Source organism: Lepisosteus platostomus, chromosome 10 (genome assembly GCF_059453375.1).
Source record: "Lepisosteus platostomus isolate fLepPlt1 chromosome 10, fLepPlt1.hap1, whole genome shotgun sequence".
Classification (NCBI taxonomy): domain Eukaryota; kingdom Metazoa; phylum Chordata; class Actinopteri; order Semionotiformes; family Lepisosteidae; genus Lepisosteus; species Lepisosteus platostomus.
In genome coordinates, this window is record NC_142620.1 from 14,762,635 (window position 1) to 14,786,199 (window position 23,565).

At 38.2% G+C, this 23,565-nt stretch overlaps 1 protein-coding gene across 1 annotated transcript; it reads left to right on the forward strand.

Annotated features, from left to right (window-relative positions):
* The first annotated feature begins 599 nt into the window (after positions 1–599).
* Positions 600–11,601, forward strand: dll4 (delta-like 4 (Drosophila)). The gene is made up of 11 exons (XM_088648361.1): positions 600–1,100; positions 1,249–1,509; positions 1,895–1,952; positions 2,629–2,892; positions 4,588–4,648; positions 5,186–5,316; positions 5,746–5,915; positions 6,440–6,659; positions 8,255–8,972; positions 9,590–9,698; positions 10,209–11,601. The coding sequence occupies exons 1-11, from the start codon at positions 1,047–1,049 to the stop codon at positions 10,212–10,214; spliced, it is 2,052 nt and encodes a 683-aa protein (XP_088504487.1). The 5' UTR covers positions 600–1,046; the 3' UTR covers positions 10,215–11,601.
* Positions 11,602–23,565: the final 11,964 nt, after the last annotated feature.

Consider the following 23,565-nt stretch of genomic DNA (forward strand, 5'->3'; position numbering starts at 1 on the left):
AATGTCATGGAAAAAGCCAAAAATCGGAAAAAAAACAGAAGAAAAAAATACTGACTGGGGGTTAATTAACATGAAAACCTGTTATGTGTAAAATGGACAAATGAAGCTCGGCATTCAGAAATTATTAACCCGTAATGCAACCGAAACAGGGGGCCAGACGACGAGTTTTGGATGTTCCTGCTTTGCCACAATAAAATAATATAATTAACCAAGCAAATGACAGTGCCGTGTGCTACACACAGAGAGAAGGGTTGAGTGTGTAATTGAATTTCAGCATTCTGTAATTCCTTCTGTCTCTCCGAGAGATTTTCAAATTCTGTTGCCCGTTTTAAACAAACAAATTCCCTCCACGGCGTGCTTTTTTATTAATAAAGCGTCATCAATCAAAATTTGGGGGTGAAACGCAGCCTACATGCCCCCCCCTATGTGCTGTAAATATATCAACAGATGCTCGGTTTGTTAATAATCAGTCTGTCTCCTTTGGTGGTCAGCATAGCGGTGGGGTATTAAATCTGGATATGAGTGTTCTTGGAGAGGGGGGGGTTGAAGATGGAAAGTGGGCGGTGTTTACTGATGGACAGTTTATATAATGAGCTGCACGGGTAAGAAGCAACTATATAAACTGAGTAAAGCGAGAGACGGTCTCCATTTAGGAATACTAAGACCTCCACCGTACAGTACTGTATAGCTGAAGGAAAGACGGTCTCTGCACAAGAAAAACACCACAGGCATCGACCACAACACAGAAGAAAATAATAATAATAATCACTGGGAGTATATGCAAGGTGGAGTCTACCAAGAAACGAGAGCAAACTGGATATTGACCTTCGTATATCTGAATGCAACTCTGCTGCTGGATGATCTGGAATTTTAAGATTTACGCTTGGGGTACTGGAATCGCTGAAGAGAAGGGGGCTCTGAAAAAGAGGCTCAAAAGACGGATCTACCTTTTTTCTTTCATCAGCACCTCTTGGAATAGCAGTCCTGTCTGAATAAAAAAGCGCTTTTCAAGGCAATCGCAGCTGCCTAGCAGAAGCAGAAAAAGGATGGCAGACAGGCTCACCTTCACCATCGTACTTAGTATGACAATTTACTCGCAGGTAAATTGCAACATTCTCGTTGTTTTCCCCCCGTGGATATCGGCGCGTATGAAAGCTTTAACGCTTCGAAAAACATTTTAATTTGCGTATGTATTATCTTCTGTCTAAACGTAATTTTATTTTTCACTTGTTTTACTGTTTTCTCAAGGTCTTGGGATCCGGTGTATTCGAGCTGGATCTTCAAGAGTTCCTGAATACTAAGAGTTTACTGGCTAATGGAAATTCGTGCAAACCTGACTGCAGGACCTTCTTTCGGGTGTGCCTGAAGAACTATCAGGCTGTTGTATCCCCAGGTGAATGTATCTTCGGCAGTGTAGTTACACCTGTACTGGGATCAAACTCATTTACCGTCGTGGAGGGAAGTGGTTTCAGCAAACCCATTCAACTGAAGTTCGACTTCGGATGGCCGGTAAGATGCAGAACACGAACTTTACAATAACGGACGATGGAGGGTCAGATGTGCACTTTTCGCTGTTAGAAAATGATACGGACCGAACCCCCCGAGTTCAGGGGGACTGCAGTTCACCTTGAAGCTTATTTCAAAATTGCAAACCCTTATTATAGAAATTAAGCAGCTGTGCTGCTTTTACTGAAAGAAAAACAAGTAGAGGATTTTTTTAGAACGAGTAGTTGTGGAATTTTAAATTATTCCACTTAATTTATTTAGAAAACTTAAAAAAACAACAATATTTTATTAGTTTCATGCCTAAAATTGAAATGATGACAAATAATAACTTAACTGATTCGAAACTAATTTAATTTAGCGTGTGGTTGTGTTTTATCTTTGATTTTAGGGGTCGTTTTCCTTAATAATCGAAGCCTGGCATGCTCCTAATGCACATCTACCTGTAGGTGAGTAAATCAAATATTTTCACCACAAGGGGGAGCCCTTTCTCTATGTTTTCTCTGGTGATGGGGGCAATAATGATGTTTTGACAGCTTGTATTCGAAACGCATGCAAAAACAATTACAAAAAAGTTTTCAATTATATTTCCCTCCTTGAAAGTTATCCGGAATTTTCTGTTTTTTCTCTTTGTTACGTGCTATTCAACACTTCTTTCAGCCTCGTACTTGAACACAATTGCATTTCCTTTGGTTTATTTTTGGCGTGGGAAAGTGAGCTGTTCTTTGGTGAGAATATCTCAACCATGCCAAAACCTTCTGACTGCCTTTTCCTGTATTTTACACCTTTTTCTGTTCCACCCTTTGGAAAAGGAATAATGGCTTATGAATGTTTTGCTGACATAGAGGAAGAGGAAATTTCAATCGCAGTACACTGTGGACTTGAAAGAAAGGCTTAAGAGCTTTGAAAGAAGCGAACGTCGACGGGATGAACATGTTAATCATTTGTTGATCTCTAGGATTAAAATATTTTATACTTTTTTCGAAATGTAACAAAATGTTAGTATTTCTTCGATGTCAAAAAAACCAAAACTCTCGTTCAGAAAATACAGTCCTGACCAAGGTGTTGCACTTGCTTTTGCTGTCGTTAATACGGTTTCTGTTTTTGTTCTTTTTATATTTCCAGATACAAACAACACCGAATTATTGATTAGCTTTTTTGCCATCCAAAGAAAGTTGGAAGTAGGGGATGAGTGGTCTCAGGATGTGCAGACCGGCAAGCAGACAGAGCTAAGGTATTCTTACCGGGTCATCTGCAATGAAAATTACTACGGCGAAAGTTGTTCCAAAAAATGCACGCCCAGAGACGACCGTTTTGGCCACTACACCTGCAACTCTGATGGGCAAATATCCTGTCTCCCTGGCTGGAAGGGAGGATACTGCGAAGAACGTAAGCAACCAGAGAAATAATCTACTGGCCTACAAGATCTTGGGTTTGCTTCAAGCTACAAGTTTTCCTTTTTTCGTTTTTTTTTTTGTTCAAACAAATCGACAAATAGACTACAACCCTTTCTACACTGCATATCGGTTCTTATCGCAGTTTTATGCCTCTGAAAAAGCTTTTACAGTAAAGAGAGAGCCCTAATATGGGGAACCTGGACGTAAACAGTGATGCCAGCTGTTCAGATTAAGAGCGGTGCGATTGACGTGATACTGGCTTGTCCTGTCAGGCTAATCCCACACGCAGAAAAATAAAGGCAAGGTTGTGGGGGTTAATGTACCCACCCTGCATTTCAAGAACGACACGTAGATTAATGTACCGTGGACATGCTGCGAAAGGTATAGTTAACTAAAACTGGACACGTCTGTCGTAACAGAATTGTAAAAACAAAAGATTTCTGACCACCTTGAAAATGTAGATAGAACTTAACAACACTGAGTTTGAAAATCTTCACTTACAGATATTGTGGTGGGTTATGAGCAGAATATCACTGAATCTGAACCGGGCAGTTGTTAAAATGATTGTAATACAATTAATGTGTTATTTCCATGGCCACCTCAATACTGTGTCAGGCGTCATGTCAGCGGTTTTATGGACTCGGTATAAAACATTTTTGGCAACCATTTAGAAAAAATGTCAAATTTCCTCAAGATAGTCAAATACTGCCAACAGGCTGGTTTTCGGCGAAGTCATATTGCCTTTCATTTGAGTTCCGTTGCGGTTTATCCCATTTGAACCATGCTTACAATGCGGTTTGACGAACAGATTTTGAGGATTACGCGTGGAAAGCAATTAAAGCAATAGTCCAAGTGTTCGTTAGCGAGCAGTTGGGTATAACAGTTTTGTTTCTGCGTCAGATAATATCATTGTTCACCAGGGTCTTTCCTCTGCTGTCGACAACAGCTTTCAGCTCTGCGCTAACTTTTAATTAGCATGTGTTACTTTTGAAACTGGCGCCAAAACGAGCCCAAATTTGTGCCGCTTCGCTTTCCCAATTTCGTGTTCCTAGGTTGCTTTAATATAAATTAGCAAACGCGTGGTGAAGAAACACAGCCGCCAACCAGCCCCCAACCTCTCTCTCTCTCTCCCTTCGCGTACGCGAGCAGGGCTGCTTAATCCCAGGCCAGCGTTCTATTAGAAGAGCAGCACGCGCCGGGTTAATCGCAGCATTATTATCCGCCACGCGCCACTAAATTGCGGTCTCTATTGTTGGGCAGGAGCACAGCAGCTGCAAATATGGTTCGCACAGCCTACAAACAACAATGGAGCAGCTGTCCGCTTTTGAGAGCAAGCATCTGTTGAGGGCTAACCAGCCGTTAAACACTGGTCTTGTAACCATGCAAAATCAATGTCACATACAACACAACACAAACAGCATCAAATTATCAGGCTTCTTTAGCAAAGAAGGCTAGGATAACAAGTTTGATTCAATTGCCCTTAACAAAAACTTGGATTCGCCAGAAAGTTTAGCTGTCCAAAACAGAGTGCATGTTTATTTATGTTTGCTTTTTTAAATCGCCAATAAATTGCATATAGTTAGCTGGTGAGCAAACCTTGTTTTTGTGTGCCTGTCTCAGTAGAAAAAGCAGTTGAGTGAAAACAGATTCCTTGACTGATATACTTTTTTTCTTTTTTCTCTTGCAGCGATTTGCCTTGAGGGGTGCAGCGAAACCTTTGGAAACTGCTCCAAACCAGGAGAATGTGTGTAAGTATATGCAGTGAAAGTGTTTGCCTGTCTGGACTAACGCATCACAGAGTATAACCCGCTCTAAAAGTAAACATTATCACAATTATTTTTTTAAAAAAAACTGCGTGTCTGGTATCCATCGCTCTGGGTAGTCCTGCATTCTTTATATCTACTCATGCAAATCTATCCTTTCCAATCAACTTCTCCCATCTCTGCGGGAGCTGCTCTAATCAGCTGATAAATTCTAAGATCTAACTGAACAGTGTTCTTCCATCTTCCTGCTTACTTTGTAAAATACCTACAGTAGAGGCAAATGTAACTGGAAATGTAAATGTAACACAGCTTCCCTTCCTCAGTCAGGGGCCATCAAGACCCCCAGGAATAAACATAACATGTCAGAGACTGCAGGTTTCACTTAAAAAAATATATGAACACACATAATCTAGGGGGGAAAAATGGGCACTTGTATGCAGGTTGGCAAAACGTGGGCAGGAGGAGGACTGGGCCTGGGGTTGTTTCTCTCGTTTGTGACGTCAGGGTGTTTGGCTCTTGCAGGTGCCGGAATGGCTGGCAGGGCACCTACTGTGATGAGTGTCAGAGACACCCTGGCTGTAAGCACGGTACCTGTGAGGTGCCCTGGCAGTGCAACTGTAAAGAAGGCTGGGGCGGACTGTTCTGTGAACAGGGTAAGAGAACGCAGAACAGCAGACACACAGCTGCCCGTGCTACACTGTTACCCGAAACTCCAACACAAGTACAGAAGTACAGAATTCCCATTTTATTAAGGAGTTGCTGGGGATTGCAAATGTACTTAGGGGGAGCTGAGGTATACGTACTGTATATGCAATTCGTCTTCAAAAGTTATGGCCATATTGCTTCGGTAACCAATGTCAAGCGGTTTGACTATGAAAGAATAAGATTTGGAAGCATAGAGGTATGGCAGACTTGGTCTGTTAATCATGTATCTCCTGTCAGTGAATAACTGTTTATGAAAATACCTGTCCTACTTTAAATTTTCAGTCTGATAACATGATTGGTCGCCTCGCTTGTGCTGTTTCACTTAAGCGTTGTGTGCAAAATCCAACTTTCCCCCTTCTGCCTTTCGTCCCTTCCAGATCTTAACTACTGCACACATCATAAACCCTGCCAGAATGGGGCCACGTGCATGAACACGGGGCAGGGAAGTTACACCTGTACCTGCAGGCCTGGCTTCACGGGTGTGAACTGTGAGCTGGAGGTGCGAGAGTGTGACAGCAACCCCTGCAGGAATGGAGGGAGGTGCTTGGTAAGAGACTCTTAGCCAACAGATCTCTTCCTATGGTTTTGGGTGCAGAAAAGCATTTCCTGTTTTTGCCTGGTCCTTGATGTATTACACTGTTTTTTCGGAAGTGAAAGAATTTGTAGGAATGACCCATAATGGCACTTATCTCACGGAATGCTGTGTATACAGCTGACTGTTATGGAGTTAGTGTGAGGTGTAGACACTGTATTGCACATTTCCAGCCCCACCACGATAGAAATACAATGCCTTTTAACCTCAGAGAGGTACAAGAACAGAGATCTGTCCACATGACATCAATTTAGAGAGTGTAACTTTGTATCAGAGTTTCCCAAAATAAATATTTTTAAAAACATTTCAACAAACTGCCTTTCGTGCAGTTATGTTTGATGCAGCATCCCTAGGATATTTCACAATCGGCTGGATCAATTACCTGCTAGGAACTAAATGAACTAAATGAGCTAGATGGACCAAATGGCTCCCTCTCGTTTGTAACCTTCCTGAAGTTCCTGTCCCGATTTTCTCACCAGGATCTGGAGAATGGCTACAAGTGCTCGTGTCCTGGAGGTTTTGAGGGGGCCCACTGCGAGCACAGCTCTTTAACCTGCGCAGACTCCCCATGCTTCCACGGTGGCAAGTGCAAAGAGAAAGACAATGGAAGGAGTTACACATGTGAATGTCCGCAAGGCTTCACTGGACTGAACTGTGAGAAGAAAGTTGACAAATGCACTACCCTTCCTTGTGCTAATGGTACGCTGTGAATTCCTCTTTTTTCCGTAGCTGATGAGTTTCCCCAACACATTTGAGTTATTCCAAACGTGTATCCAAGACAAGATTTTACATTAAAACTGTTTTGGTTGTTATTTGCAACAAGCTTCAGATCCATTGAAAATGTACTATCCTTCTTCATTATAATTCTTAAACATTTTTAATGCACTATTTACAGATCCTGCCCATAAAGAAAAACACGTAACCTTAATTTAATGTAGACGGGCAAACTACACAATGTAAGGATAAATGACAAGTGTTTTTTTCCCCAACTTATTTACTTAAATGTTGCAGAATTTATAAATAAAGATTTTAAATAAAAATGGTACAAATGCTTTACATGTCATGTTGCTGTTTTCAATACAGAACAATACTAGTCGCAGTAACAGTGGCTGTCTAATTGTTTATAAAATATACATGAATCGTGTGCCCAAAACAGCTTTTTTCTAATGAATTCAACAAGTAAATCAAAGAGAAATGTTTCAAAAATCTATGATGAGATATCAGGCATGCAAGCAATAGTAGAAAAGAACAATTGCAGAGGTAATTTCTCAGGCACCATTTACACAAATGAAAACATAAGTATAGTTCTATATATAATTAGTATTCTAGAAGAATTAAATGTGTCAGTGATTCACCTTCAAAACACATTTTTGAAATTATGTGTGTCACATTAGTACATAACTGTATTACAATATTTTAGATATTGTAGCTTACGGAAGACTGACAGTACTCTAGCTGGAGACTGAAGCAAATGAGATCCTCTAAAGAATGCTAGAAACTCCTAAATTAGTATTCTGATAGATTTGTGTCAATTTCCCACATCTTTGCACAGTCTGGTGCAGGTGTTAACATTTTGCCTCCTTGTGGGTGTCTTGTGTACCTAAGGGCTGGTTGTGTCTGGTGTCTACATGCTCCCAACATGTCTGGTGTGTCTATAGGATGACAAAACCATTCAAACCAATACCTTCTTTGCTTGTTTATGAACACATTTTGCAGATGAGCCCCATCCTGAGCTTTTACAACAGAATCAGGCCTGGCTGCTCTTTGACATTCCAGACAGCATTTGCATTTGTAATTGACTTAATAATGATTTAGCAAGCGGAATTAAATGAAAGACCACTATTTATAGTATAAAGCAAATACAAGCAAAATATGTATTTTCATTGTTGAAACATTAAAGGTCGTCCTAAATGTTCACTTTTGAATTCAATATTAGTACAATCTTCATATACATTAAGTATGATGGAAGTATTTGCTATGATTTTTCTGAACCTAGAATTCAAGGTGCGGTTTTGATTTGAGTTTGAATTAGGGTGTGATCTTTGAAAACTGCAGGAACCATACCGTGTGTTAAAAACAAGTTTGTTCTGTAGGGGAAATCCAAGCAGACTGAATGCAAACCTCAATTTAGCATGTTTGTTTTGATGGGTAAGAGCAAACAAACACAGCCACAGTCTCACGAAATAGCGAACGTGCACTGAACGGAACACGGTAATGTGCGGAGCAACGCGACTAGACATCTAGCAAATGTCCTCGGGATGCTTAAAGTGAATGTTGTGAATTTGCACCTCTAGGTGGACTGTGCGTCGTTAATGGCAACGTGCGAGTGTGTAGCTGCCGTTCCGGCTTCACAGGCCAGCGCTGTGAAATCAACATCAACGAGTGCGCCGCCAACCCCTGTGGCAACGGAGGCACCTGCATCGACAGGATAAACGACTACAACTGCGTCTGCCCAGCCGGCTACACCGGGAGGAACTGCAACCAGGTGACAGACCACTGCGCCTCCCAGCCTTGCAGCAATGGGGGAAGCTGTCACCCCGGAGCCTTGGACAAGCCGTTTACCTGCGAGTGCCCGCCTGGCCTGACAGGGCCCCAGTGCGAGTTCTTCCTCCTGCCTTTGCCGGACACGGTACAGCCGAAGGAGCCATTTCCCTGGGTGGCCATGTCCATGGGAGTGGGCCTGGTCGCTCTCCTCGTGTTGCTCTGCATGGTGGTCATCGTCCTGAGACACATTCAGCGACAGAGGAGCCAGGACGAGCAAGACTCGGAGGCCATGAACAACCTGTCGGATTTTCAGAAAGATAACTTGATCCCCGCCTCTCAGCTTAAAAATACAAATAAGAAAGTGGAATTGGAGGTGGACTGCACGGTCCAAAAGTCAAACCACAAACATAAGAACTACCATTTGGACTACAACTCGGCCAAGGACTTCAAAGATGATATGTCCCAGGAGGATAAAAGTTACAATTGCGACAAATGTCTAGAGGAAAAAATACCACTTAGAACGTACAGGTAAGCCTCAAGAGTTTCTGTCCTGGTGGTGTAAGTACATTATTTTCAGATTTTTGTGGCCTGTGCGTTTTACGGGGGAGACCTCATGACCTCTGTATTTTTTTATTTGATTTTCTTCTGGTCTCTTGTGACCGAGGAGGAAAAGGATCACATTAATATTGCTGAGAGAGGCTTGGCTGTTACACACACCAGCATGTGTGTTTGACCTGGTCAGCCCCTGAAACACATTAGAAAAGAACTGCTTCTCCTCACCATACAGTAGGCCACTTGGGACCAGCAAGAAAGCATGCCAAACCCCACCAAACCCCACCTCTATTCACAGGTCATCACCTTATAGTTTGCTACTGCTTTGTTGGTTTGATAAATAAGGTGGGGTTCAGGGACATTTTCCTCTAAAACTATTTTACAATGGGGCCTTGTTACTTCTTTTAATGCATTTATTTAATTTCTTTTAGATGCTTGAATTATTTTGTAAAAAAAAACATCTATAAATATTTTCTAATTTCATGTCATCAGTTTTGTTACTTCTCTTTTCTCCTTGGTCAACAATAATTTGCAGTGTTGTATGCTTCTGATTTCAATTGAAGGTGACATTTTGTATTATTCCTATTTTCTAGCGAAAAGCCTGAGTGTAGAATATCAACGATATGTTCCCCAAGAGATTCAATGTACCAGTCTGTGTTTGTAATAGCAGAAGAAAGGAATGAGTGTGTCATAGCAACAGAGGTAAATTTTTATACTTTTTCTTACAATTGGCACAATGCAAACTTTCATACATTTTATACCATAGCTTATATATGTTTGCTATAACCATTTTATATATGTATACTATATATGTGTGTAGTAAGCATAATCATAATATAATAAGCATAATACTTTAAAATATAGAATTCTATCAAGTACTAAACAATATGATTAACTTGGATTTTGCTATCCATTTTAAAGCAAATACATTTGGACATATTACACTGCATTGTGGCCTTGTATGATTAAGATATGCAGAACAGTATGCAGATTCATTTTTCTAGCACTAGCATTTTTCTGTTAAAGCAGAACCCTTAATTTCAGTTTCTTTGATTAATTATAGCAAAAGTGTTTGTTTGACATCTGGTTCAGTGTTGGTTCACTGTGAAAGTGAACCAGTGAAAGTAGGTTTTATAGGTAGTAGGATATTAATGTATTATTGAGGAAAAGTTCATTTATTCATGAAATTCATTTATTTCTGTATTTTTACAGGTATAAACTACGGAAGATATGTGAATAAACTATCAAGGAGGAATATCTTCTGGACTGTTTACAAATTAAAAACTGAGACTGGGAATAATTTAAATAAAACTGCTGCTCTTAAAAACTTAGAAACTGGACAGAGCAGATGACTGCTCCAAAATTGCAATATGACTTTTTTTCTGAATAAATTTTGGAATGTACAGTATATGAGTGACTGAGAGAAGGAAATGGTGGATGCTTCACTTATGGTGTGTTCCCTAAGGACTTACAATGAGACTTCATTATGAACACAAACATAGGAAAGAAAAGCAAACTGAGCAGAAGAAAACATTTTGGAAGAAGCTTCCCTCTGAAGATAATCCACCTTGTTGTGATAATCTGCAAGAAAACCTGGGAGGAATGCACCATTTCCATTCTTTCCCAGGGGTTGTGTGCTATGCAAGAAAAGGAAAAGTAGCAGATTTCATCCAAGTGAAAAGAAACACTAAAGAATATTTAAAAAAAAACACTGGAGATGGTTCGTTTGATAAAAACAATGTCTGAGACCTGACATATCATCTGTGTGAAATGACACTGAAGATTGTATGCAGCCCAGATCACTAGGCCTTAAAATGGGTTTGAACATAGAATTTGTACCCCCACTCTTTTTGGATCCTTTGCATTACTGTATGAAAGAAAAAACAAAGTGATTTTGTGCGAGAGATAAGCTGTGCCAGCAGGATTCAAGATAAAATACAATTTACTACTTATTATGCAACACTGCCCGTAATACAAAAAGATAAGGAAGAAAACAAGACAAAAAGTGACTATCATACCAAGGACTGCCTATAATTAGTATTGGAATTACGGAACCAGTAACATTATTTTTTAAGATTAGTATTTCACTAGTTAATTTAAATATTATGAAGCACTGATCTTTCTATGTTTTATAAGATTATTTTGTATATAATGTATATTTATAAGCAAAAAAGGTCTGACAAATGTAAATGTTATTTCTTTGCAGTTTTTAAGTTGATGTCAACAAAAAACGAATTTATTTTTGTTTTTTTAAATAATGAAAACATATCTGGTACACTGATGTTTGTTGGTCTCATTAAGTTTTATGTTTGGAATTGTTGAGATTTAACAAGTCATACAGGTGTCAGAGATCTTAAAAATACTGACAGACATGCATGGCTTCACTTTAAGTTTAGCATTGCTAATTTTTATAAGCATCTGACAACAGGCACATGGTTGTAAAAAAATCAGCACTAGCTCCTTCAGTTTTTCAATCAACAGTATTTGTTCCTGTTGGAAGTTTAAAAGGTTTGAAATAGTAACATTGGTTAAAAATATATATATATTGATTTTTTGTATTGAAAATTAAAACAAAGTAAAAATTCATAAACAGTGATAAACAGAACAGATTTTTATTAAAGTAAATAAAACACTTTAATAACACACCTATGTCTCATATAGACTTCAACATATTTTCAACTTCACAGAACCAAAATAATTTCATGCAAATTAGTTTATTCAGTTCCAGTTCGTAAAAGGATATTTGTTTTGTACTCATTCACTTGTTGTAACTTAACACAGGACTAATGCAAATTGAAATTACACAAAAACATACCAAAATACTAGATGATAGAGCCGTCACTAGGTGTTCAATGCCTTTGAAGAACTGTGTATTTATACAGATTTACTGTATGAAAAGAATTTAAAAACAGCATGCAGAATATTGAGTTTGGTTCTTATAAGATGCTCTAACAGCAACAGCCTTTTTGCGGCTTTTAAACTGAGGATAATAATTCTCTTCAGTCTCACGATTACTTAAAAGGTAGGAATTCTGTCTATAGTACCATTTACAGTTACCTCCAGAAAATGACTGATCTTGAGCACTCATTTCAGTGTCTCACGCCCCCTCTCCCTCACATTCATTTAGTTCAAAATTAGCTCGAAATCCTAATCCGTTTCCCCGGATACCAAACCCTTAAGCTGGAATTCTGAAACAAAAACAACCAAAAGCAAATTCTGGAAAAAAGAGCCTACTTAACAAAGCGGGGCAGATGCTCCAAGGTCAGGGACTACACTGTGTTGAAAACCAACATATGCCTCTCTTCTTATTGAGCCCAAACTGGTGAACAGAGTCCCTCCCAAAATAACACACACATACAAACACAAAGGATTCAATCAGGGTTAAAGCCAACTTCACAACGCATCTCTCCCTAAATTCTAACAAAGAAATCAAAAACCTTCAAACAAGCTTTTCATACTACAGGCACAGATGGGCTTTTGAGACAATTTAGGGGCATCTGCTACTGTAAAACTTCTCATCTATTCTTTTTTTATAACCAATTAAATGTTTTATTGTTTTTGTTTTAGAATGGCTTCTTCTTGTACACTTTTAAACAGACTTATAAAATAACAATTGTATCTCTAGGATTAGGAATGCATATCATTAACTGTACAGGAGATTTCAGCAGATCTCCATACTTCACACTTACACTGTCAAGAGCTAATATATCTAGACATATTTATTAGGATGACTTTACATTTACCACCCCTGTTCCAGCTGTTAACTTCATTGTGTATGATCAGAGTTTAGTCCCAATCAGTGCACCCTGCCTTCTTTAAACTAAAGCTTTACCAACACAGTGTTGGGTTATGTAATATCATTGATTTTTTTTTAAGTGCACGAGCTAGATGTTAACAGGCTAGATCCAGGGGAGGTTATTTTATGGTGTTAATGATCCACATCTTCGTCGAGTCAGAAATAAATAAAACCTTGATCCCTTTCCTGTGGCACTCAAGTTCTATAGGTTTCAAATTCTTTGGAAAATTTGGGTAAATCACAGACAGCTCTTTTAAGAACATGCCATCTTTTAAAGTGTAAAAAAACATTCATATTAAAAAAAAAGCTTTGAGGGTCAAGGCAGGTGCAGGTGTATTGTCTGAGAGTCCACACCACCTTCACAAAAAAGTGCAAAAACACACACAACAATATAGTGGTAGGCTACACAAAAAAGACTGTTCTTGAATCAAGAGGTTTCCTTGGCAACAGGAGACTTGAGTGAGAGGTCAGCTGTTACCAAGGAAGCTTTCAGATTCATGAACAGCCTGTGTACATATGCCCTTATAATATCTTTAATAACTCATAGCGAAGGCACTGTTACTGTTACTTGACTGTTACTTTTTTTAGGAAAGGACTGTACCTTTATTAAATAAGAAAAAGCAAGGGAAAGGCATCTGCTTCTGATGTTGCTAGTGTGTAAAACAAAACTGTGACAGCCCAGTTACTGTACTTTGAAACAAACAGCTGATTTCACAAGTGACTTATGCAACATGATAATCTTTCCTAGAATATAAATATGTATTCTAAAATATAGAATATAGAATATAAATTACTTTACATTTTTGGAACCTGGAAATCAGTATTAATACTAATATTAATGTCAGCAGATATATTTATAGCTGCTTTTGGTCTGATAATGATATCAGAAAATACTGTTCTGAAGGTGGAATCTTAGAGTTTGAGAGAATTAAGTGAACATCTTTTTTCTTACTATACTCCTAAAACCTGCAGAAATTAATGACTAACACATAAAGTCTATACATAAATAAAAGTCACTGTAACCTTACGATATACCTAGAATCTAGTCTCTGGGACTTTAAACTGCAAAAAAGTAAAATACAAAAAAAACATTGAGGCAGGTCATGATGTCAACATCTATTTTAACGTTCAATTAAAATAAATGTTTAAACCAGTCTGTATGAAATAAATACAATCAAGAAAACATGATACTGTACAAGTTAAAATCATTCAGTAAAAGTACCCAACAGTAAAGAGCTAGTAGCATGCAGCTACAACTGTTTAAGTAACACACCTGTCATATTCCTCTAGAATTACAATTCACATCCTGTTGTTTTACCCAGCAGCATAGTGGTTAGTATTGCTGCCTCACAGCCCAGGTCCCTGGGTTAATTGGTGTGGAGTTTGCATGTTCCCATTGTATTTGTGTGGGTTTTCTCTGGGTGCTCCGGTTTCCACACTCAATAGACTGGTATGTTAAGTTATGGTATGTTAGGCTCTTGAGGAAAGCTGTACCCTGCCTTGCACCCACTGCTTGCCAGGATAGGCTCCAGTTCTCTGTGTCCCTGTATTGGATAAAGAAGTTAAAAATTGAAGTTTTAACCGGTAAAACACATGTCTATGCAACTTGGTTTCCAAGATGTGTTTCCCCATTAACTGTTTTCTGTAGAGGGGTCATAGTATGTATGGTCCTCTTGTCTGCCTTTCCACCCTTCCAGAAAAACAAAAAAAAGTGTTTAGACTTTTCTGTTTCCTCTGAAATCATAGATTGTCATTGGCATAATATATGGGGCAACTCTATGAAGCACAGTTTTTTTGTAATTCTTCTGGAGGGGGCAGTAGAGGAAGGTAACATCATATGAAATACCACTGGGGGAGTGTTGAGTATGGGCTGGATTTCAATCTTTTGCTGTGAAAAAGGCAACCAGGATAACCACTTTACTATGGTTAAGTAAAATAACAGATATGTTATATAACTGTATATAAGATATAAAGTATGTAGGTCACAATTGTAAGAATACAAGGAAATTTATTTTGTTCATAAACACATTGTCACTATTGTGCATAATACTCAGCACATCATGATATCTGATGATTAGATGCACTGATAAAATAAGTCTCCTTGGACTACATTGAGAAAGGAAAGTACTGTATGTTTACATTATGTGTACTTTAGAAATGTGCAAGTAAAAAACAGTTCCAGCACAGCTCAGAAAGGAACTAAACTCAATTGGTGGACAACTTGCTGAGACAACTGACAATACAAAAGTGTCTCTCTTACAGAAATAAAATAAAAACTTCAAAACATGATTATGCAAACTTGTTTATCAGACACCTCCCCATTCTCATAACTTGTTTTAGCAACAATAAGACTGTTGTGAATTACCGTATTAAGGATAAGGACCTACTACAACAGATATCTTACGCAGTTAGTAGAGCTTCCTCTAGCATAAGGCCAAAACACTTGTTATCATTCTAATCAGTCATCTGGTAAAACTTTTGAGTTGCAACCTGCTCAACACCGCGCCCCCAGAGTGTGTTTTCCCCATTTCTGCCCATTTTCTGTGTTCTGGGTTTCCATCACACAGCCAAGCATTTTCATTGTGTTATAATCACAGCATCCTGTTTGTTACCAAGTGACATCATTTCCTGCTTCCTGTCTGATTAAAATGCAGAACGCAGCGGGCCAACTGTTTTTCTCACGCATCTCTTTCATAAAAGTACACTACCGTAAATGCTGTTCTTTCAGGAAATACTCCCATAAAGAAGTGCAAATAAAATGTTCTAATAAGGTTTTCTGTAAACGTTGTTGCACATCCTTGCAAATTATGCAACGATTGCACCACTTCAAAATTAAAAATGGAAAGTAAACGCTAGCACCTTCTTTCCAATGGTATACGATGACAGGAAATAACACTGAAAAGCACTATAAAGCACCACATCAATTAAAACTAATTTTATAATTCGACTGCCAGATGCACATATCGTTTTTCCTAACTTTATATTTTTAAAATGGGAAATGTTAATGCAGCTTTTCTTATCCTCATGTTCGGACAGTTATGTTCCAAAAAGGTTGGTATACAGTACCGTGCACCATAATATTTTCCATAGAAGAGAACATGTTACTGTTAAATTAAACAGTGCGGCATTAACATGGAACACCTGATACCAGGAGGTGGAAATAACCAAACACGACACAATTCTCGTAAAATCAAGAATCAGCCTATACAATTCCAGTTTAGTTATATGTTTCATTAACACTAGGGGGCAATAAAGAACAGTATATTCAGTTAGTAATTTGAATCAATTTAATTAAATTACAGTTAAGACCGTACTTAAATAGAAAATGTTTGCCATGTATGCTACGTGTGTAAGGCTAATTAATAAAATGTTATATAAATAATATCAATAACTAGACAAACTTGAGTTTGAAAGGAATTGCAAACCAATGTTAACCTTAGTTCCTGGAGAACGTTTGTTTTTCAACCCCTTCAGCAAGTTCATCTCCAATCCACTGAGCGACTTCCCCCAACTCGACCTAGAAAGCACATTTCCAGGACTCCTGCCTTTGCATTGTTAACTGGCACTGTTAAAAATACATCAGTGGTTCTATATCACAACTATCCCAGCTGTAAATATTTTACAAATGGAATTCCCACTGCTTGAACGTTTCACACGGGCAACCTGTAATATACCATTAGAACTGCTCTTTTCTGCGGGACTCTGAGAACCGTGCTGTATTTGAAAGGAAAAAACACTGTGTCACATACCCAGTGCAATGGCAGCCTTACTGTTCTGCATAGCTACACCCATCCACACAGGGATGGAAAAAGAGTCCCTGTACTTAGGAGGGTCTTCTCAAAAAAATTAAAAAACAAAGCTGGAGTAAGATGTCTTTACTGCTGCTATTGTAGGCGAGGAAGCCAAACAGCACATGAAAGGGAAATGCAAAAGAATGTAAGCAAAATAGTGACAAAAGAAAGGAAGACGTATATTAATACGTTCACCGTGCCCTTTTCAATAAAGTTACACTGGCAATGAGCAACACCTACAATACATTCAAGATGGAGGCATTCATTAGGTGTCAAACCACAATACTGAGATTTTGTACACTGTACCCCAGCATCAGGTTTAGTTGAGATCAGTACGTCACTGTTGACCTAATTAAAATACCCTTCCCAAATAATTTCAGGAAATAATGCTCTGAAAATTGAATAAAGAGCAGTATCTTAAAAAACATAAGAAAATAATTGAAAACATGCTCACTGAAAAATTGCAAAAGTCTTCCAAAGCCTCATTTTTGCACAGATTCTGGCGGATAGTAAGTAACTATGGGAGCCTGTTTCCGCCAGGGAGTAAAAAAAAAACGCGCTATGCTATCTCGCAATTGCGACTTTGTATACCATAGCGCGTTTTTTTTTACTCCCTGGCGGAAACGGGCTTCCATAAGTAATTAATGTGCATTCCCACAAATAAAAAGCACCGAGCCCCTTTTCTTATAGAAAAGAATCATGTCATGTCCTGAGATCTCATGGAAAAAACTTGCACAGTTACTTAAAACAGTAAACTAAGCAGCAACAACGAATTTCTAAGAACACCCCCAAATGGGTAGGAAATAGAATCAATATGGAATTAGAAAAAAGTGACGTAAATACCATCAACTTAGCTCTATTTTTCTAAACCTGGCATAATAATTACTAATAAATAAAATTCCTTATTAATTCATCCATATTTGCAATTTTCTAAATAAAATTAGACATTTACTGTAGTCTGTATTTAACAATACATGTGCTTTTTATTTTGATGTTTTGATGTTTATTACTCAAGTCCTTCAAAAAGCACTAAGCATACTGTAAATCAATACTTAAGTAAAGGTTTTACTTCTTGTTCCACTTGGCATATACTGCAATTATCCACATGCACCAGCATCTATATAATTCTATATAGGTCAGTTCTATATATTTGGCTGATGTGAAAATCGACTTCCTTAATGTTGCAAAACTGGTTTTCCCACCAGTCCTTCCCTGACAAGGCACAGTAAATACCATGACCAAGGCACAGCTTGCATTTTTTTCTTTTGTGCTGCTGACCCTTGTGAATTCCCTAAATAAGAGAAGCAGCATAATGTTTGGCAGTGCAGAACTACCATGTTTGCACTTGTTCTAGATTTTTTTTAAGTCTAACAAATGTACTGCATTCAATCACTAAGTACCTTGGAAATAGGGGGAAGCTATGAAACTATTACTCAAAGCATAAGTTAGCAAGGAAATAGCTGGCTATTTGTCTTAGGCTGAGGAAAGAAAGCCTATATTAAGTAGCTTAGGCTGTAGAGCTTTCTGAACAAATATTAAAACATATATACCCAATACAAATGGAACATTTTTAATCCAGATATAGCATATCTTTAACAGGTACTTTTAACAAGTTGGTAAACCATCTATAATACGGAAATTGCTATATAAAATGTTGAAGTAAAAAATGCAGAGATCATTCAACAGAGAACCTTTGATCACGTGATAGCTATTCACATGCAATTATGTACTCTGAAACACAATCAGATTAATATTGCAATGATCGCTATATTTAGTCTACTAAACAAGCATTGAGCTTGATATGCATTAATTACATTTGAGGTGTTTGTTTTGTGGTGAAGAGATCTGTTTATCATAATGGAAAGAGAATTTTTCAGTCACAGAACATAATGAAGAATTGTCAAACAAAATATGTAAATAATGATGTTGCCAAGATAGTAAAGTCTTGTGTTTGCAAGAAAGGATTCAAGAAATTATACAAGTAATTATCAAACAATTTATGTTTGCTCCTAAAGGCATGAATGAAAAGAGTAAAAATAAAACATTATGACACCGATTCCTGTTTCATATGTTATCATCAATGATTCGGTGACAGGACCAATCCAGGTGATCTGGATGTTTGACTATTGGGCAATAGTACCATGTTCCTCAAATGTGTTCTGTGTTTTGACTTGGAGGGGAAGAACTTCGAGAAGAAAAAGCAATTTGACAAATGATACATTACGTGTCATGGCATATTTGGCCAATACGATGATTGTCTCAACGTTTCTTAAATTGCACTGTTATAGCTATGCTCTCCACATGATTCATTACAGGCATGTTGCAGCATGATTTTCCTGTGGGATGTTTTCCCACAATCCATCCTGTAATTTGGTCATTACATAGATGTACTCCAATAATAGCCCATCCCTCAAGCATAATTGGTTCTGCTCTCAATTCCAAACCAGTACAGATATCATACGGGCTGGTGAGGCTGCTAGTTGGATCCTGGAGATACTCTTGTAATTTCAACTCCACTTGTAGCTTCACAAAAGTTTTTTAGAACTCATCATGGTACAGATGAGGTGAGAGTTGTGGATAGACTTATCATCTTTGGAGTGATAGAAGAAATGTGTTCAAGGTAGAAATCCCATAGCTATCCATTTAGTGCTCCATCTTTTTTCAGTTGATCAGCTATATTGTTCCCTTATTTGTGTGCCCTGCCATTTTCTTCTCATTGATCTTAGGTTGTGATTATGTGGTAGTCTAGGGCTAAAATCATATTTTGCAACTGGTGTACTATGTGTTTTCTACATATTGTGACACAAACATAACTGGACTTAGCATAATGTTGGGTAAAACTCTGCATATTTCCTCATTAAACCATGAGCGATGGTTATGTTGTGGGGGATCCCCTGATAACAGTCCTTCTGAATCTGTGTTGGCTACTAATTATGTTGAGTCATGGAGCCCTGATGGGTTCTGGGAAAATAGTTTATTCTTTACATGCCTCCAATGTGATGTATAACATCCATCCATCATCCATGCATTTTTTATACTGCTTTATCCAGTACAGGACTGAGGGGATGTCAGAGCCTAACTTAGCAAGCAACAGGTACAAGACAGAATACAGCCTCGATGGGACGTCAGTCCATCGCAGGGCACACACAGACACAAATACATACACACTCACATCAGGGGCAGCTTTACAGGAGCCAATTAACCCACCAGTCTGTCTTTGGACTGTGGGAGGAAAGCAGAGCACCCGGAAGGAAACCCACACAAACACGGGGAGCACATACAAACTTCACACGAATACACATCAGGAATTGAACCCAGGGCTTCAGCACTGTGAAAAACCAAGGCTAACCAATGTGCCACCAAGCCACCCCTATAATATAACATTTCAAAGAAAAATAAGGACATATTCTCCCATACTTGAAACCATCCCAGGTAGCAACTCATTCTCCCTCTCTCCCTCTTCTCTTAACCCATTGTTCTTGCCCAACTAACACCTCTCTCCCTCCTCAACCAAAAAGGACCACAAAAATCCCCATATTGTCATGGTAACTAAGGGGTAGGCTCCTCATGGGAAAGATTCAACTGCTAAAACCTGGGCTTCGTTTTGAAGGCTTTGCAACTTGGGAATTCTGTCACACACACAGGCACTTCTAGAATATTATACATTGGTGTTTGCACCTTTATAAAATTCACAGTTCTGGCTCTAGCTTTCGTTAGGTTATGAGTAATGACTAGAATCTTTGTCCTTCACTGTCTGCCTCCTGCATAATACATAAACATAATATTTTTATACCTTTGTGTCTCTGGTAGGCTAATGCATCACTTTATGGTGTACTGTATTTATTAATCAACAGGATGCAGATATTGTTAATTCCCTTATCATCTCCTCAGGGAGATTTATAGCTAAGTCCTGCACTGTGCATGTCAGTGTTAATCAAAGTGGTTTGATTTAATCAGACTCAAGTGTCTGTTCACTAAATCTTGGATATTTTCTTGAAGTTGTGAGTCATGGTCTTCTGTTTTAGAGTAGTTAGTTGCAGAAACCCTACATTGAAGGAAATTTAAGGCTCCACCTTGTCAATTATTTCCCAAAGAAATCATTAGAGAGGTTGTTGAGTGTTAATTAAATAATTTGGGAGGAGAGGTAGAGCATTGAGCAAAGTCCAATTCTGGTAAATGTGAAGAAAAGGGATAGATTATCATGATGGCTTTCTGTAGTATGCTACTGGTCGATCCTGCTCTTGTAGAAAGCTGTAGAGGTCCAACAGGCTGTAGTGGCTGGTGTTTCCCAGCAGACCACTGAAGGTATGGGTCTTTGGGGCATACCTAGAGAGATCTGACGCTGGAACCTGGGTTCATCTTTTTCTGGCGATGCAAATGATGTCATGATGTCCTGTATCCAATCAATGGCTGGGTAGCTTGCTCTGGGGTGATCTTTCTCACTAAGAAGCAAAGAGAACTCTGACACTGTCCGTGTGCTGGTTTTCAGTTACCTCAATTTCCACTTATATTTCCTTCACTTTTGAGTTCATATGGTGTGCTGTTTAACTTATATTGACTTCTAGTTCTAAGTTCTAAAGTTTCGAAGTCGGAAATTTGAGCAAAACAAAGATCAACCATGACCCCTTCACATCACAGCTTGAAATTTAATTACATTCACAGCTCCGTTTGGTTTTGTGTTTCTTGATTGTTATCAAATAAAGTAAGCAACTTTAGAATAGTAATGGTTCCGGGTACTACTGTTTTTATAAGAATATTCAATTGTTTAATTTAGGAAATATCCAGAGACTTTGAATGAGGGGGAATTATTATTCTAATAGAAACCTAAAGGATCTCTATGGAGACTTTTAATTGCTTACCCAGGCTGAACCAGCCTGTTTTTCATAGCTGTCTCCCCTGTATTCCCTGGGGTTCCATCAGATCTGATGTGTAAGGGGTTAAGAATATTTGTTGCGATGTCAATGGGTTCCATCAGAACTAGCTCAACCAGTGGAGGGAGATACCTTGTAGTTCTGGCCTGCGCCCTTGTGACTGAAGGCCCCCAGGATGAAGTGCATTTGTCTCTAGAAAAATGCCTACATTTAATGATAGCATAATTACATTTGCTTAGCATAAAAGAGACAGACAGATATTAAAAGCAGTTCAGTACTTATAAGCTAAATAATGTAATCTTTTAAATAGCCATTCCTTGAAGACTGTATAAAGACTGTATAAAACAGAAGAAAGGACAGTAAAGTACTGATGAGAACATGCCAATGCAATGTGCAGACATTAAGGAGCTTATGGAGGTCAAATATAAGTCAGGTAAGTCACATGCTGCTGGCTAAGGCTTCTATTTTTAGATAATGTAAGCTTGTATTATGCACTATAGAAGTACAGGTAAAACCAGTGAAAGAGTAAGGATGAACTATGAATTTGCCCAAAGCTTTTAACCTTAGCAACCAACATTTAGGCTACATCCATGTTTGTATGGCTGGGCATTCCATTCCAGCTGTTTGAGTGAAGTAAAAAAAAAAACATACATTCCAGAGCCCTAACCATTAATCCACACTGCTCTTTACTGCAGAAAACAATGCATTTTGAAGCTCCGGGAAACACAGACATTTTTTTGCTACTTATGCCTTGCCCAGGTCCATGAGTGCACGAAGCTAAATCTGTTGATGTCAGTTATTCAGAATACATAGTTTCGATCTAGACATAGTATCCCCACCTAGAGAATCATTGCAGCCCAAACAACATTTTTCTGGACAGTTTTTGCATGCGTTCTAGTTTAACACCCTACCAATTTAAGGTCATGCATATGTTTGGATTTATAATGAAATCCAGTCAAAATGGGGAAAGACATAGAGCTTGACACTGAGCTGAGTTGAGCCTCTTACATGTACTGTTGTTGGCCATATGATAATCTCCATCAATTCAGTATTACCCACCTATTCTAGAAATACAAAAGAAAATAAGCACTTTATCATAAAAAGACAATTATATGGAGGCGCCAACTAGATGACAAATATATAAAACAAACGCAGCAAAATGCACTGCCTTATTTCTCAATTCTTTTTTTTATATTAAAAGAATGTGCTTCTGTCGTATTTTCTAAAATAGCAGAGACTGCTACAGCAACAATATGTCAACCCAAATGACAACATACACATTCCAGGACTGTTGAGCTAATTTTAATGTATGCAATTAATCTGACACACAGTTGTGTTGCACAGTAGCACTGAACAAAGTATATTTGTACCTAATATTACACTAATGTGGTGAAAAACATATCTACTGGTTATGCTATCAGTATGCAGAAACGTCATTTTCAGTCCAGGCTTTTTCAGATAAAAATAACTGTGGAACTACTGTATTATACAGTTTGCTATGAACATCACAGTAATATTCAAAATAAAGGTCAGGTTAATACATTACCGGGGTTATTATTTATGAAATTAACTTGGCAAAAATGCCAAGTGTAAATTCATATTTATAAAGACATTCTCACGAAAAAGAACGTAACTGTAGCAGTAGTATGCAGGAAGCAAGACTAGTATTCTATAAATTTAACTATTAATAGCATTTTTCATGTTTTGTAATTGATAAACACTGTAAAACCTTTTTTCTGCACTTTAATTGTATTTAACTTGGTGTTACAGAAATCCTTGAGAACATTTAATCACTGCAGTAACTGCTACCCTATTATCTGATGCAACACCTCCAATCCTTGCCTACTACCGCGAAGGACTGAAACACTTGGTATAGTTGCATCAGCCAAATACCTGCATAATATATACTAAAGACAGAAATTGCAACCATTCACAAATCGATCTCCCGTGATAGAGAGTTAAACTGCCCAATCATCGACTTCAGGAGGCGTGACTAGCCGTCGGTCTTCGCCAATAAAAATGTATATTTCAGCAATTTGATGTTAATTTTTTTCACAGTCTCGCATAAATATCTGATTGGACGTGCTAAATTTAAAGACCGGTTTTCCTGT

Coding starts and splice junctions, on each gene's coding strand:
- dll4 (XM_088648361.1), top strand. CDS start 1,047: ATGGCAGACAGGCTCACCTTCACCATCGTACTTAGTATGACAATTTAC. Junction 1,953..2,628: donor TAATGCACATCTACCTGTAG/GTGAGTAAATCA, acceptor TTATATTTCCAG/ATACAAACAACACCGAATTA. Junction 2,893..4,587: donor GGGAGGATACTGCGAAGAAC/GTAAGCAACCAG, acceptor TTTCTCTTGCAG/CGATTTGCCTTGAGGGGTGC.